Source organism: Haemaphysalis longicornis, unplaced genomic scaffold, assembly GCF_048455015.1.
Source record: "Haemaphysalis longicornis isolate Haplotype H1 unplaced genomic scaffold, Haemaphysalis longicornis Haplotype H1 scaffold_12, whole genome shotgun sequence".
NCBI lineage: Eukaryota > Metazoa > Arthropoda > Arachnida > Ixodida > Ixodidae > Haemaphysalis > Haemaphysalis longicornis.
The window spans coordinates 103,905,324-103,922,634 of NW_027526225.1; the positions used below are offsets into that span (position 1 = coordinate 103,905,324).

Consider the following 17,311-nt stretch of genomic DNA (forward strand, 5'->3'; position numbering starts at 1 on the left):
GGTAGCGTGATGGAACAGCGGGAGTTGGAGGAGGCTGGACCGTAGGTTCTGTTCCTGAGGGAAATGCCCGGTGTGGAAGGGCGCGGGCAGCGGCGTTAGCCGCCTCATTTCCCTCGAGGGACGAGTGGCCAGGGGTCCAGACGATGTACAGGTCGGGGAGGGGATTGATTGATGCGAGTATGCGTAATGCAGGAAGTGAGATGCGTCCACGTTGAATGTTACGGCAGGCTTGCTGGGAATCTGTTATTATTGTAAGGTATTCGGAGCCAGTTGTAGCGGCGATGGCTATGGCAATTTCTTCGGCAGTGGTGGTTGATGTCGAGAGAGTTGTGAGGGAGGTTAGAAGTGTGCCTTCTGAGTTTACAACCGCCAGAGCATGAGCCTGGCGTGTGGGGTAGAGGGCGGCGTCGGTCTAGCGAGTATCGGGGTGAAAGTGGAATTGTGAACGCAGATGCTTAACCCGGGAGAGCCTTCTACCTTGGTTGAATTCTGGGTGCATATTGTTAGGAATTTTGGATACAGTAATGTGGGACCGGATTGAAGATGGAATGCGCTGAAGGGCTTGTGAAGCAGGTGGGGTCGGGTATCCGAGAACCTGGAGGACGTGTCGGCCGGTGCTGGTAAGGAGGAGTCTGGTGAGTTGGCTGTTGCGTTGAGCTTCCAGGAGTTCTTCGAGGGTGTTGTGGATTCCGAGTTGGAAGAAACGATAGGTAGAGGTTTGAGCGGGGAGGCCAAGTTCAATTTTGAAAGCTTTTCAAATTAGTATATCGACTTTCTCCCGTTCTCTGGGTTTGAGGGCGATGTATGGGGTAGAATAAGTGATGCGACTAATTAAAAGTGCTTGAATTAGTCGTATTGTATCGTCTTCTTTGAGGCCCTGACGTTGGTTTGTGATGCGCTTGATGCGATGGGTAAGTTGGGTGACAGTGGCTTGAAGGTGGGGAAGAACTGCAGCGGGAGAGCCATCTTGATGGAATTGGACTCCGAGTATACGAAGGGTGTGTACTTTAGGAATCGGTGTGGAACCGATTATTGGAGCAGGATCGGGTGTGGGAACTGAACATCGCCCACGAGTTCGGGAGCGGAGGATGAGGAGGGCTGATTTGCTGGGGGCACACGTGAGGCCTCGAGGGTGGAGATAAGCGAGAATGGTGTCGATGGCTTGTTGTAGGGTATCTTGTTGTGTGCCAGGAGATCCGGTGGTCGTCCAAAGAGTTAAATCATCAGCGTATAGGGCATGGTGGAGGCCAGGAATGGTTTGAAGGAGAGGTGGGAGCTTGAGGAGAGCGATGTTGAAGAGGAGGGGTGATATAACTGATCCTTGTGGGGTTCCCTTGGGAGGAGTGCGAAATGTGTCAGATCGAAGTGGTCCAATGCCAAGGGTGGCAGTTCGGTCGGTTAGAAAAGCCCGCACGTAGTTGTATGTACACGCACCGCACTGGGTTTCTCGAAGTCCTTCTAAGATGGCCTGATGGGTGACGTTATCAAAAGCGCCCTTTACGTCGAGGGCTAAGATGGCACTGGGATGAATTTTGCTGAGGTGATCGATGACTTGCTCTTTGATCTGTAGGAGAACATCTTGAGTTGAGAGGTGTGAGCGAAAGCCGAACATGGTGTGAGGGAATAGGTCGTTGTCTTCAAGGTGAGTAGTGAGGCGGGTGTGAACCATGCGTTCAAAGAGTATACCGAGAAAGGAGGTGAGGCAGATGGGGCGAAGGTTGGAGAGCTGGATTGGCTTGTTGGGCTTAGGAATTAGTGATATATGTGCGTGGTGCCATTGCGGAGGGAGGGTGCCGTTTGTCCAATGGTTGTTGAAGAAATCTAGTAGAGCCGTTAGAGGGGTATTGCCCAAGTTACGGATAGTTTTGTTAGTTATACGGTCGTGGCCAGGAGTGGTATTTTTAGTGAGATAAGAGATAGCTTGGTCGAGTTCTTGCAGCGTAAAGGGAGCGTCAAGGGCAGGATTTGGAGCGCCAGTGTAATCAGCCTGGCAGAAAGGAGAGGTATTGCTGTCGGTACCAAAAAGGGTGGTATTGAGCTCTTTTAGTAGCTGGTCATTCCAATGGGGGTAGTTGTTAAGAAGACGGCGGACGTGATTGTGGGTGGCAGCTTTGGCAGGTTTCGAGCCAAGAAGACTACGGAGGAGGTGCCACGTGCGTTTACTGCTGAGTGTTCCTTGGAGCTGGTCGCAAAAGGTAGCCCAGTTTTGTTTGTGAAGGGTGTGCCGCGTAGATAGCCGCTTCTTGGGTCAGAGCAGCAATTCAACGTTTCAGGGATCTATTATATTTCTGCCTCCGCCATCTACGAACGAGGCCGCGGCGAGCCTCCCATAGATGGAGAAGATGGAAGTGAACTGAGGGATTCTCCACCGTCAGAGGAATTGTCTTGGAATGCTTCTTGACAGCCGTGATTAATTGTGAAGTTCATTCTTCTAGGTTGGTGATAGTGTCTTGAAAGGGTTCAGGATCTTTACGAAAGGATTCCCAGTCGGTGAGTGTGGCTTGACCGATGCGAGATTTGAGTGTGAGGCGGGGTATAGTGATACAGATAATGTGATGATCGCTGCCCAATGTGTCTTCAAGACACTGCCATTCCAGGTAGGAAATATTATGTGAAAAGGTGAGGTCGGGGTTCGTATCTCGTGATACACTGTTGCCCAGCCGTTTAGGGGTGGTAAGGTCGTTGCAGAGAGTGAGAACGTGCTGCTGTGTGGCGTTGAGTAAGGTTGCCCCATTTTTTTGGTTGCGTGATGATAGCCCCATGCTGGGTGCGGAGCGTTGAAGTCACCTAAAGCAATGAGAGGAGCGGTACGAGAGGTGTGAATTGCGTTGTGGATGAGGTGGTCGATGGTGGTGAGGGAGTGCGTTGGAGGCCTGTAGATGTTGAGAATGAACAGGCTCGTGCATTTTTTTAAAGAAGTGCACGCGAAGGCGAACAAAACACTTCTGGGTGGTCGTACCGGAAGATACGGTTCACAGGACTTCCACTCACCCGAAGAGCTCCATCACGCTCACACGATTATGCCTGCAGCTCTGAATCCGTGCACGGCCGCTGGATGAAAGGCAACATGCGTGTGCTCTCATGGAGTGGCCATGCTACGTGCATCAGTTCGTGAACGCGCAAGAGATCAATCGCCCCCCGCCAGGTCGCGCGCGGGAAGTGACGTCACGAGTTTCTGACGGTCGTTACAGGCACACGGCTAAGGCGCTTTTTTTCCTACCACAGAGGGATGTCACATTGATGTCCAATTTCAGCACGCTGCTTCGTGTGCTGTTCCGTCGGTGCGATAGCTCACATTTTAGCCAGGGTTTCTTTTGAGTAAAGGAAGCGAACTGCGTTATAGCGTTAACACTGAAAATTGGTTTCAATACCCGTTTACGGTACCTTGCAGGGGAACGCAGATAGCTCAGTTGAGGGGTGAGATAAAGAAATTCCAAGGCAAAAATGGATTCAAGTAGCACAGGATAGGAGCCATTAAGAGTCTATGGGAAAGGCCTTTATCCTGCAGTCGATGCATAAATAGGCTGATGAGGATGACGATACACTGTTATGTCTGTATGGGAGCTTGCCAGCACAGTCGAACCTCGTTATAACGAAGCAGTATGAAGACAGCCAATTAGTTCGTTAAAGGCGATGTTCGTTATAACAATAGATGTGAGAATCGGCTACAACAACTCGGCATAATGGGTTGCGCAAAAATACTTGATACAAAAATGCATTTTTTGAGGCTTCGAACCCACTATCCACAAGGTAGCCCTTACCTTCCCTTTGTTGCATTTCGAGCTCAATGAATCGGAACATGAGTATGTGAAATTACAACAGAACAGGGTTCACTTGACAAACAGGACTGCGGCCTTACTGATTTGATGAAGGATGAGATCTTTGTATGGCGGATACCCACCGGACTGAGCAGGATGAAGTTTGCCACCGTGTTCATGAACAAAAGGACCTTTATGCAGTTTAGGACTACACGTGGTTTCTCCAATTAGCTTCTCAGCTTCCTGGTTAAATATTTCTTCGTTATACGCGATATCGCTCGGCTCTATGCTTTCAGTTTTAATATAAAAGAATAAGTGTCGTTAAAATAAAGCGTGACCAACCAAAGTCTGTATTTGGTTTGCTATAGACAATAATTCGCTATATCAGTGTTCGTTGTAACAAGGTTCAACGGTATGCATGTTGTTGGCACCCTTTCTTCTTGTGTTTCCTAATTTTGCGTGTTTGGCAAACGTTGAGGAAATGAACTTGTAACTCACGTGGTCATGTTATCATTTCAATCCATGCCTGAATGCTGTGGCTGCCGTGAAGAGCTTATGCAGAGCGGCAGCAAATTTCACCTTCCTTTCTTGTTTCTTCTAAATGACCAAAAGACATTTCAGCCTGACATTCCTTGCTCCCATCATCTGCTCTGGGTTGTTGGCTAATTTTTTCTGGTCCATTTATTTTAGTTTCTTATATCATATTAATTTGTCTATGAAGCCAGGCTAACGCCATCTAATAAAAGAATGATAAGACCTTCATTTCAAGTACAAGTACTACCTGTATTTGCTTTGTTTTCTCATGCTGCCAATGTTTATGTTTTACCCAATTTTAGTAATAGGAAAAAGTGCATGGCTCGCATGGGGAAGCACCAAAGTACTGAGAAAATCTTCGTTGTTAGGACTCTGTAGATCCTTAACATTGCTGCGGATTTATCTCAACAAGTTGTCTACTGTGTCCTAGATTCCGTTGGTTCACAGGGTTGCAGTTTAATTGTTGTGGCTTCTCGGTTGTGATAAGTGGTGGTAAAGCAAAGCAACGATAAGGCACTGAATACTTCATTGCCATAACATTCTTTCACCAACAATTGAAGGCTTCAGAAAAATTAGATTTCTTGCAGCAGAACTATGATGTAAAATATAAATGCTGATTGGCACGGGGGAATACACACAGTGGTGTTGTTCGTAAACAGTTTCAGTCTGGAATGTGACAGCAGGCATTTATAATCACCCTGCTGTCAAGCCGTGCAATGCTTTTGTCATTTTGCATACAGTCTGCAGCACAGAGTAATTGTGAACTCTTTTCATTTCGGCAAGTCTTGCTTCAAAAGCAGCAACAAAGCCAGTGTCGCACTCCACAAGCCCGTGACTGCTTTTATCCGACCTAACCTGAAACAGCATGGCTGTATGTTCCTCTTCTGAGCACCCAGTTCTGATAAAAACAGGCAGCATTGCTATAGAGCAGAGAGCAAAGTTTTTGTGGACTTGTGCTTTCATGGTGCGGTGCCTGTGCTTCTTCCAGGGAATTTCCTGAGCGCCTTGAGCCAGACTATTAACTTGTACGAGACTGCCCAACTGAAGAACGCAAACGGTGAAGGTGGTGTCTGGTCAAAGGATGGCCTGACACTCGGACGGCCAGTCGTGAAGAACAACAACTCGGAGGTGGAAGTCACACCTGCCACGCTGGGTGACGGTGGCCTGTATATGTTTCGAGCGAAGGGTGCTGATTTCGAGCAAGTGTCCAGGCTCATTGTGCGGGGTGAGTTATGCTTCCGTAAAAACGGGGACAGGAATCGAGCATTGCCTATTGCGTTGACTCAGCGGCTAGGCTATTTGGATTGCTAAGCAGCAAACTCAATGCTGTTGCACCAGATGCACTAGAACATGGCAACAGATGTCGAACAGGGGAAACATGCAGATTCGGAGGCATAAAGGGATAGACAAATGATTTTTCTTGGGTATATGAGGTCTCTAGCTCAAATTAAAGGGCATCACTTGAAACACCTTGAATAGACCGTTTTCCTTATAGGGCCCTGGAACATCTGAAGGCGGTATTTTTACATGTACCATCCCAAAATATACCGTTTAAATAAATGCTGGCAACCATGACTGTGAGCTGCAAAACATACTTTTAACTGTACGAGAGATGAAAACAGGTATTTAAGAACCCCAGCTAAAAACCATAATAAAATGCAGTCTTTTCTATTCCTTCATGCAGTTTCTGAATCGCTCATGCATTGAAATGGACGGAGTCGTCTCTATGCGTACAGTAGTGCAACATTTAGACGCCACATGATACGACCTTTCAGACTTCAGAAATTTCAATGCCAAACTAGAATTATTTCCGCCAATTTATTTAGAAATTCCTTGTGGGTACCCAACTATATAAAACACTGGCTTCGTGTGAGCTAGAGGATATGCATTCCAGAAAAATTGGTTGTCTCTCCCTATAATATAAGCTGGAACATTTTGGCAAACTGGCTACAGTAGAGATGCTGCAGCTTTATAATTTCTAATAATTTGTATTCAGTGCAGCAGGAAACGTATGGGTGGCAGTGAACAACTAGCTCCCGCTCCAATCCACTTGCTCTGTAGCATGTTGCGTAATGGCTTGTTTCTGGACGTGCTCCATGAGCACGAAATTTTAACACGAAAGTGTTTTATGCCCGGGTACACTAAGGTCTTACTCACGTCATATACGTCGCGGAAGTCGCGTCGTCAGAAAAAGTGCCATTGACGCTGCGACGCCCGGGTTTGATCCCGGGCCCTCTCGTCGCAACGCGAGGTACGTGGCGCTATACCATATGTGCTATGAGCAGAGACTTGAGCAGCTCTACAAACGCGCCTTATGCCCTTCCCTAGCACTCATTCAGACGGTGCTGCCGTCTAGGAGAGACGAAGCGAAGTAGCGCATAGCGCTAATGAGCGCCGACAGTTGGCGCCTCGATGCCAGCGCCTTCGTGTACGGGGGACGCGCGTGAATTGAGGCACCTTCCCCTGTGGCGTCGTTCCCATGACCGTTGTGTTTCAAGCTGCTGTTTCTGTGCATGCCATCTTCGGTTTTGTTGTCCCGGAATAAACCGGTTATTTTTTTTTGTTTCTTACGTGTCAGCGTCACTTCGTCTGGCGGGGTCAGGTTTGCGAAGAACCACATAAATTTTGCTATTGCATATACAAGGAAAGATAATATTTACTTTACCGCACGCGTATTTGTAGTCTGTTGGAAATGTAGTTTACTCACTGATTGTTGCGCAGGCTTGTAGTTTGTGACCAAAGCAGGTGAAATGTCTCGACTACTACCTTTTCATACCCTTTCAGCATGTGAAGATGGAAAGTATGGTCATGTGTGCGCGGAGGCTTGTCCCCGGTGCCGAAATGGTGGAGTGTGCCATGACATCACCGGTGTGTGCATCTGCCCTCCAGGGTTTACTGGCGAGCATTGTGAAACGCGTGAGTGAAGTTTTCTCCAGTTTCAACGTCATTGAGGTTTGACCAGGTGCGATGGAAAATTTTTGCATCTGTGGCAGATGCAAGGTCATGAAAATTTCCCACGCTGCTGGATGACACTTTGACCGCGGGCTTTTTATACAAACTCGTATACAGGCGTTTTTTCGGTGGTTGAATTGCGGCTGGTACAAACACACTATAAAAACAGAATTTGTTTCGCAATTCTAGCTACTCCTTGCCCTGAACACCTGCAAGAGGCCCTTACTGCCTAAAAGTGGCTCCATAAATGTATCCCGATATCACCGTGATTTTAACAGAAACTCATTATCGAAATGTCTGTTGCATTACTTTGTTCCCACCTTGGATGAAGGCTGCAGTGTGAATGATGCGGGGACTGCGTTGTTTGTGGGAAAGACCCTTGAATGCCCTTTGGGTAGAAAACGATTGTTTACTGCTGCTTGATACCTCTTGGAAGTTCAAATGAGCCGATAAACTTAAAAAGCACTTGACGCACTCTGAGAGCTCCACCTATCGTTGATGATCATGAGCGAGGTGTTAAATTTACACATGCGAGGATCTACTTTGACTTTAATATGTTGCGGTGGCGTGAACTGGAATAGAAACTTCCATTGACGACTCCCATTATACCCACTATACCCACACGAGCTCTACCACCCCATACATATATTTGAATTCAGCTTGATGGGGAGCTGCAGACACAGTGCAATTGACTGCAGTTACGGCATAAATGACTGATTGATGACATACCGCTGCTGAATACTATACACCTGAGAGGTGATATGCGAAGCAGCACGCCACACGCGCTTTCGACGACGCCGCTCTGGTGAGCTCCCGGTGGCGCCTTTCCAGTGCGGTAAGCAGTGCGTCCGTGGAAGAGAAAATGTTGCGACCGCGATTTCCACTTGCACTAATTGTACTCAGAAATCCAGGACGGTAGATGTATTTTTGGTACTCCCCTTGAATAAAATGCCTGCCGCAATTACGGCAGTGCGAGTATTACAATTACCATAGAAAGGAGAAAAATTGCTGCATGGACAAGTGCAATTAGAACATTACAAATGACCAAAATTCCATGGGAAGACCAAAATTACAAAGTTAACAGCAAGAGGAGATAAATTTGTGTCCGTTGCTACAATTTAAGTTTTCCATTGGGTAGGAGGTGAGATTCTTCATCAAGCCCACCACGCATGCTCAGTAGGTATGGTATTGCACTTGTGAACCCAAGGACGCGGGTTCAATACCTGTCGCGGTGGCCACATTTCAGTTGGAGGCCGAGACCAAGAACGCCTGCGCTTTGAGCTTTCTAAGCACCTTAAAGATATCCAGGTGGTCAAAATTACTCGGAGCCCCCTCCTACAATGCCTCCTCTCATAGCATAGGTGCAGCTTTCGCACGTTACCCCCACAAAATTAAAGGTAGGTTTTTTCCGATCTTGTGGACCTCACCAAAAGTCAGCAGTGGATAATATATCGAAATTTTACGCAGCATTCTGCTGCGGTACTCTCTTAAGCATTGACCGAGGCATTGATGGACTCACAAATTTTTAAAAATTTTATCTCACCCTAAAAGATATATTTCAAGAAGTCTTGTGAGTGAAGTGCTGCCCTGTTGTCCTTGCCTCACAGCCTGCAAGCCTTACCACTTTGGTCAGAACTGCAGCCACAACTGCACGGAGGTACAATCCCTAGCCAAAGGCAGCGACCCCAAATGTGCAGGCCTGCTCTTCTGCCTCCCTGATCCCTACGGCTGCTCCTGCTACCCTGGCTTCTATGGCATCGACTGCACCACGCGTGAGTGCAGTGGACTTCCCGAGGAACTGTTCTGAGGCCTCCACTAGCTCACCACCATAATACCAGGAGCAATAGCATACTAGCAAAACCTTACTAGAAACATTTTCTTTATGAGAACATCACAAAAGTTATTCCACTCTAAAGATGGTCACATCAGAATAACAAATCGGGTCATTTGAATACCAACTTTAAATAATTAAAGGGGCCATGCAGACAAAACACAAGTTTAGTTCATTCGAAATATTGCCTCATAAGAATCATACTGACACTATTCTTAACGTAAACTTCACTCAAATAAGCTATATAATGAGGAAAAAAGGGAATGGACATGCGGCCCACTAGCTCATTTTCTGTAACAGAAACTATGATGTCTTATGTGCCAGCTCTGCAATTGGCTGAAGTCGGCAAAAGCAAGTGCAAATTAGGTAGGGCTTAAAAGCTTTCCGAACGAGCTATTTGCGCTTTAAGATAGGGCACATTCTTTTTATAGCAGTAATAGTGGTGGGGTAAACAGTAGAACTTACGAAAGCAGACGTAAACATAGAAGTACCGATGGGTACTGCTGTTGTTACTGCGTGCACTATGCTTGTTTTAGCTGCACAGCAGCCCGCCGCCTTGAAGTTAGTTGTCTTACGCGACACTGGCCGATTGGCGCAAGCGACGTTGTCTTACGTGACTCTATTTCTCTCGGATAAACGATGTTTCACGTAACAATTATTTTCTCCAATAACAAAAACAAACCAGGTGCAAATACGGTGAAAAACAAAGCAAAGGCAGAAAATGGCCCGATGCAGTATGGTGGCGCAAGCGCCGTCTTTGTTGACTAACGGTAAACGAGCCCCCGCTTCCCTCCAAGTTTAGCTTGAAGAACCGTTTTTATGGTGTCATTGCAGACGTCGTTAAAACACAATATTTGGCGGAAGAATCAATATTTAAGCCTAAATTGATTAATTTCTCGGTGAATGCGGCATCGCTTCCTTTTGACAAGCGCTGGGGCACTACAAAACACAAAATCTTTCCAATAAAACAAACTTGCATTTTTTCTGCATGGCCCCTTTAAGGCAATTAATAAAGAATGTGTGTGAAAGGTTAGCAACTCACCTGCCAGTTTTTCCACACTGCCAGATTACCGGGCAGTTGTTACATGACACCACCGTCGCTTCAGCGAGCGGCGCCGCCCGTGGCGAACCGCTCGTCAGTGGAATGCCGGTGGCGTTCAACACAGGATTGTTGTGCAAGGCTTTCTGTCACTCTGCTGCCCTGCGGCTTGCCAAGAGTAGATAATCACAAGGACTTTTTCAGATTGATTAATCTTGAGCGTGCAGGTAACCTTTACGAGGTATGCCATGTGTGTGATTTACACCCACACTCAATAATTACAAATAGCAGACAGCGCTCAATGCACCAAGCTGGAAGTCAAGTTGGAAGTGTAAATTTGTTCCTTCGTGGAACATTTTCTTGCCTGAATATAGTTTGTCGTATCGAAGAATATATTTAAGTTAAATGCTCCTGCAAAGCCGGGGTGTGCAGCCGATCCAGGAATGCTGCGGCGCTTGCCTTTGGCAGTTGCTGACGAAACGGTGTCGTGCACAAACGAAAGACAAAGTTGGGGGTGCCTTTTAAGATTTACTTCAATGCAGAAATTGGGATAAATCACTCTTCTGTAACTTCATAACTTCGGTAGAAACGTGTTCAATTTCACAAAATTACAGTTACTACAGTCATCGGGTATCGTTTACAGAATAAACACCGCATGACAGTACAACGTTATTGCTCGTCATCGAAAAGCATTGCTTTACAAGTCTTAGAATGGTTTCTGGCTAGTTGGTAAATGGTTTTTCAAAAACAATACCCGCGTGAGTAAAGGACAAGATACGGGAGGGTGCCAAAAACTTGCCCTCAGTTTCACAACTGAATGCTGCGGTGGAGTTTTACAAGCTGCCACGTACGCTTGAAAAATCGTGCACTCCTCCGTCGAACGGCGATGGTGGTTTATCGCAAAGCTTTCTCGTATGGGTTTCCTTGGTTGCCTTCTGGATTTAAACTTTGACTAGTTGAGCTTTGAATTTGACCAGCACGCAGTTTGGTTTTGTTTTTATCGCAGCGTCTTTGACTTTGACACCCTTCCCATTATATTTTGCACAAAGAAAGCTTCGCGTTCAATCGTCGTCTTCGTTAATTAGATGGAAAGCTGGATTATTTTTCTGTTTATTGTTGCACTACCATGCACCCCTCTCCAAATCCTAACTGCTTCCAGCGTGTCGTAAATGCGTCTGTGCTGGAGGACGCGGGCTGATGCACCTCTATTTGAGGCAACTAGTCCCGCGTTTTTGGTTTCTTCGCAAGGCATTACGCGATATTTTAGGTACTCGACAGAAAATACTTTGACGTAAAAAACACACGCTGACGTTAACATTGTCGCATTTTTTAACTATCGGTGCCAGCCTTTATTCTACGTAGGTGGTAAACTGGTAAGAAGAGGGGGATAGTTTTAGCTTGGGCTGTTGGGTGGTTGGAAAGCTTTGGCTCTTGATAAAATGACCACTAAACATGAGGGAGTTCCGCTTCGGCTCTCAGCCTCCAATGCTATCACAGTGTCACTCACCAAAACCGAAGGCACAAGCCAATGGTTACAGAAAGGAAGTGTAAACTGGCGTGACGTTTTCACGGCCACAGGGTAATCGATCTCGTACGTAAGTGCCTTTCTTTTCAAAGCACAGGTATCGAGGTATCCCACCGTTAAAGGAGTACTGGCACCAATTTGCGGCGTCGATATTATTGCCCAGTTCGCTTCCTCTACTCAACAGAATACCGTGGCCGAAATATGAGCGGCCTGCGACACGAAGAACATACTTCAATTGGGTCTGATTTCTCGCCCCTACGGAACAGCACGCGCAGCGGCACTCACCAAATGGACATCGTGACATCATCCCTTGATAGCCAAAATAAGTGACGCCGACAGCGCTCGTCAAAGACTCGTGACGTCAGTTCCCACTCGTGGCCCCGCGAGCGGCGAGCGGCCGCCGGCGCATTTACAAACGGGTGCATGTAGCCACAGCTAAAGGCATAACCCTTGCCCAGAAAGGCACTGTTGGCAAAAATAAAGTTCCACACACGGGAAAGCAAGCGATAATATAGCCCGGAATCGCAATAGATATCGCCATCAGGATTTTTATTGAAAGCGGTCATCGAATTTCCGCCGCAATGGTAGGCCTAGCGCCTTCAAGAAGCTCAGACATTCAGCTCTGGCGGTGGCGTGGTCGAAACAACGCCCCCACCGGCCTCCGCAATGTTTTGAGTTCCGCACAAAGCAGTGAGGTCATGGCGAAATTCTTTCATATTCGCATTTCGGGGTGAAAGCGTGGAAATCCGAAACAAACGAATTTCAGGCCGTTCAATATAATTAATTATCGCGCGCTGAAGTATTTAATGTGTTGTTTCGGGTTCGCCAGGCCATTAGGCATCGATAAAAGCAATAAAGTGGCATATAAATTTTTTGTATCAGTACTCCTTTAAGGCTGGCGTGGAAACCGTTCTCACTGAAACCAGCGAAGATAATTTAGAGGGGTAGAAATTAACACAAATATATATAGTTTCATTTCTACTCAGATCGCGCAGAGCCAGGCTCAGAGCGCTGCTAAAAGCGCTCATGTCAAGGTATCTCATTCCTAAACTTTCGAGCGCGCGACAAGTTTACGTACCCGTTAGTGCATTTAAGAAGAAATGAATACTAATATTAGTGCTTTCATTACTGTTAAGCAGTAGATGTCTAACCCTCCCAGTTCTCATTCCGGTGTCATCGATTTACTCGGCGCCGCTCCAGGCCTCCTCTTCCCATCCCCTGACACCTTTTTCACAACTAATTCCCGCCTCGCTCCACCGATGCCCATTTGGGTCGTGGGAAGATAACGGCGGTACCGCGGTTGTCAGTTGATTGCGAAAAATAAAAAGAATCACGTATGGGCGTAAAAAATGCTCTCACGAATATTACTCTCCCTAATATGAAATTTGTGCGCAGCTCGAGCTGCAGTCTTCTAGGTCACGGCGCATTTCTGCTGTGTATCAGGAAGTGCTCGCGTGATCAGGAATGTACGGCAGCGTGCACTACTCTGCTGCTACTTCGCAGTGCTCCGTCGCCGCCAGCCGGCATTTTGCAAATCGGATTTGAACCTCCCGCGCAAACGTCTCGTGCTTTAGTTTAGCGGAGAAGGGAACAGCTGGGGAAAGTGCAAGGATAGCGCGCACGTTGGTGGCGACGCATGAGACACGCGTGAGGGAAAGGCAGTGAGAGAGATGACGCCGTAGCCGCACGTGTTGTACTCCAATTCACCGTTCGCTAGATGCTCCTCTCCGTTTTATTTCTTTCGTCGCTGCTCCGTTTGCTTGCTGATTTACGCGGACATAAACAGACGCCGCTCCAGTGAAGCCCAGATAACGGCTGCCAAAGTGCTGCCCCCTTAAACTACCGAAACCCGTCGTCGCCGTTTCCGCTCAAATTCACTTCGCCGAGTAGCTGTGAATCCCTGTTGGTAGAAGAGAATCTTCCCTAGTTGGAACGCCTGCTTGAGACCATGTTTTGTTTTCTGCTTGGAAGGCCTTCCGAGCGACATTTTCACCAGTGTCTTTCACGCCTAAGTATGCACCATCACCGGATGCCGCTTTATTGCGTGCACGCTTCGCGGGTAGAAAAAGGGGGGCGTGCACGCACCGCCAGGCTTCATGCCGCTACCAACGAAATACCGGTTGTGCTGGTGAGAGATTTACTTATCCAAATTACATGGCTCAATGCGGTTAGTCGGCTGTCCTCCTTGATCGAGTGGTTCGGGTGTGTGTTCCTGTGTAACACAGACCTCTTACACACACAGTAAGATGCATACGAGGGGGGAAGAAAACGGACAGCCACATGTTTGTATGCGAGAATAGAGCTCGAGGGCTTTCAGGTTTTAAAAGCGTTATGAGGCGAATGCATGCCGTTCGTTTGGAGGAAGAAGAGCAAGGATTCAAGCGCTCGCCCGAACACAAGCGCCAACGGGCGCACAAACAACGAAAAGCTGCTGGCGCCGCCGTTACCGCCTCAAGTTCAGATCGTCGAGTAGCGGCGAATCCCTCCCGCGTGAACAGCAACTTGCCCGCTTGGAACGCCGGCGTGGGCCAGTATAACTTCTTCAGAGGGCTTTCAGGAGATATTTTCGACGACATCTGTCACTTCTAATCACGGGCACATGACAGGTTGCCGGTTTGTGCCTGCGCAGGTTTGTAGTGGAAAATAGTGGGAGGGAGGACGGGAGGCGTGCACGCGCAGCTATAGGTTTCATGCCCGTACTGATGTATGGCACGTTCGTTGTGCTTGCTAGTGCGATGTTTAAACTCAGACGTTAAACGGCCCAATGGGACCGGTCCCGAGTCCTTCGGGGTAGAGCGGATTGGGTTTGTGTGCCAGGCTATGTTCAGACTACCGACCCAAAAGCCGTATCGTGATCTATGGACGTAAAAAATGGCATGACACGCTGTTCGCCTGGCCAAGACGTGAAATGACGCCATTTATAAGTTATTACGGCAGTTGCGGCAACAATCTGAACCCGGCCTTACAGAAACAGTGAAATGCTTACGACACGTGAGGGACACAGGCAGTTCTATGCTTATCTGCAAGAACAAAGCTTGAATCATTCAGAGGTTCACTCAACTAGTTGGCTAGGAAGTACGCTCCATCACAAATATTACAACAAACGTGTTTTGTTTCGGGGACTCCGTGGACTACGACCAGCTTTGCAGGTCATCCTTCTTCACAGAGTGAAAGGGCACTAATTTTTTTGAACTCAGATTGGGTGGGGCCGAGCGTAGATCCCTGCGAAAGCCGCTATGTAGCCCGTACCAAACTTTACAAGCGTCAGACCAATTCACGAAGCCCTTATTGCATCCAAGAACCCAACACATCTGTCTAGACTTCGTTTCAATGAACACATCCGCTCTCAAAACCATCTAAACATTCAGAGCGCTGAAGCAGACACGGCAAAAGAAAGGGAGGCTGTGTAGCCCAATGCACCGGCTCATTCCACTAACGCAGGGAGCGCTGAGTGGTAGCGCCACCCGTTCAACTGCCAGGTCCCTATTGTGCCAGAAGAACAAGATTGTGTAAAGCTACTGTCGGTATAAGCGCATGATAGCATTATTGCATTGGAGCTATTGGTTTGGTTTCACAATTTCTGCGAGAGCGATTTAAGAGTGGAATGCATTATTACAGGCTGTAATCACACAAGTCTCAATTAATCGATTTCATTCATTGTTGCTTAATCATTGCTTTTTTAAAGAGCTCATTAGTTATTCTCCTGTAACTACTTTCTTGGTGTTAAAGTGGTCAGTCTTTGTTTTTTTTCCGTGTTACTAACATGCTCTTCTGAGCAGTTTCGGTGCCCATTCTGGATGAATACTTCCCGATTATACACACGTTCTTGCGATCATGTTTGGCCAGTGTGTTCAAAAATATATATCTGTGCGTAGGCATGCAGCCTATTTGGCACTTTAGTAGCCTTGTTGTTTGAGCAAACCCACCCCTTATTGGCATGACTGGGTCTCACTGTTCAAATAAAAAAATTGACCTGCACGATGACCTGCAGAAGGATGACCTGCAAAGCTGGATGCATTCACAGAGTGCACAAAACAAAACACGTTTATCGTAATTTGCAATGGAGCATATTTCCTAGCCAATTAGCTGAATAAATCTCTGACGGATTCAAGCTTTGTTCTTGCTGAAAAACATGGAACTGCCTGTGTCCCTCCTGCGTCGTAAGCATCTGACTGTTTGTGTAAGTCCGGGTTCAAACTTTTGCCGTAACTGTCGTAATAACTTAAGAATGACGTCATTTCACTTCTCAGCCAAGCTATCGGTGTGACATGGCATTTTTACGTCCATAGATCACGATACCGGTTTTACTTCTGTAATCTGAACATAGCGTAACACACAAACCCAATCCGCTCTACTTCTATGGACTCCGGACAGGTCCCATTGGGCCGTTTAATGTGCGCGTTTAAACCTAGCACCAGAAAAACGGGCATGCCATCCATCAGTACGGGCATGAAACCTATAGCTGCGCGTGCACGCCTCCCGTCCTCCCTCCCACTATTCTCGACACAAACCTGCGCACGCAAAAACCAGCAACCGGTCATGTGCGCGTGCCTAGAAATGACAGACGCCGTCGAAAATATCGCCGGAAAGCCCTCTGAAGAAGTGATATCAGCTTACGCCGGCATTCCAAGCGAAAGATTTGCTGTTCACCCGAGAGCGATTCGCCGCTACTTCACGAGCTCAACTGGAGGCGGTAACGGCGCTGCAAGCAGGTTACCGTTGTTTTTAGATGCAACGCATCTCATGCTCGCCCATCTGACCTTCCTGCGTCTGTCCGGCGTTGTCGGCACAGCTGCGCCTCTCCTCCTCTCCTCTCTCCGACAGCGAACACTCTCACCCAAAAAGCTGCGGGTAGGCGCAGCGCGCTCTCACGCCGTTGCTAGGCGCCGGTGGGCGACGCTGCGCATGTGCAGTACTCTCTCTCTCCGCGCGCTCCTCTCCTTCGGGCGCTGTGAATATAAAGCGGCATGCCGCGCTTCGACGGTCTCAGTCGACGGTCGTCCGCGTTACGCTTGCACTCTCTCGCAGTACTCGACGATTGCTTGATGCAGTCGTCGAGCCCCTAACTGTGCACTTTACGGACCACAAGGCACACATTATCGTCTGCAGTAAAGACCGTACCTGAGCATACGTGTACTGTATGTGCATTGCATGGTGAAAATGGAAAATTACGCCCACCTCCCCTTCGCGTGAGAATCCCTGCTATAAGCGTAATCAATACGATGGAAAACGCCAATGGAACCCCCCATGAGATGCGTTGCATCACACCAAGGTTCCAGCGAGGGGAGGTGGGCGTAATTTTGCACCCATTGGCGCTTCTGTTCGAGCAAACATTCCATTCTTGCTCTTCCTTCAAACGAATGGCATGCATCCGTCCCATAACGATTTGAAACCTGGACGCCCTTGAGCTCTATTCTCGCGTACAAACATGTGGCTGTGGTTTACCTTCCCCTGGTATGCATCTTACTGTGTATGTAAGAGGTCGGTGTAACACATCAATCCATACCCGAACCACTCAAATTAAGGAGGACAGCCGACTAACCGCGCTGAGCCGTGTAATATCTACATCTAACACTAGCGCCACCGGCATTTCATCAGGAGCGGCATGAAGCCTAGCTGTACGTGCAGGCCCCCTTTTTCTACCAGAAACCGTAGACGCATAAACCGGCAAC

The 17,311-nt window shown here is 47.7% G+C and overlaps 1 protein-coding gene across 1 annotated transcript in view; it reads left to right on the top strand.

Moving 5' to 3' along the window:
- LOC144163155 (protein sidekick-1-like) overlaps positions 1-17,311 on the top strand; it is a 147,295-nt gene that overhangs the window by 54,826 nt on the left and 75,158 nt on the right. The window contains exons 8-10 of the mRNA XM_077693975.1: positions 5,281-5,517; positions 7,077-7,208; positions 8,852-9,016. Coding sequence (XP_077550101.1) covers positions 5,281-5,517; positions 7,077-7,208; positions 8,852-9,016 — 534 coding nt within the window. The remainder of the gene's footprint in view (positions 1-5,280; positions 5,518-7,076; positions 7,209-8,851; positions 9,017-17,311) is intronic.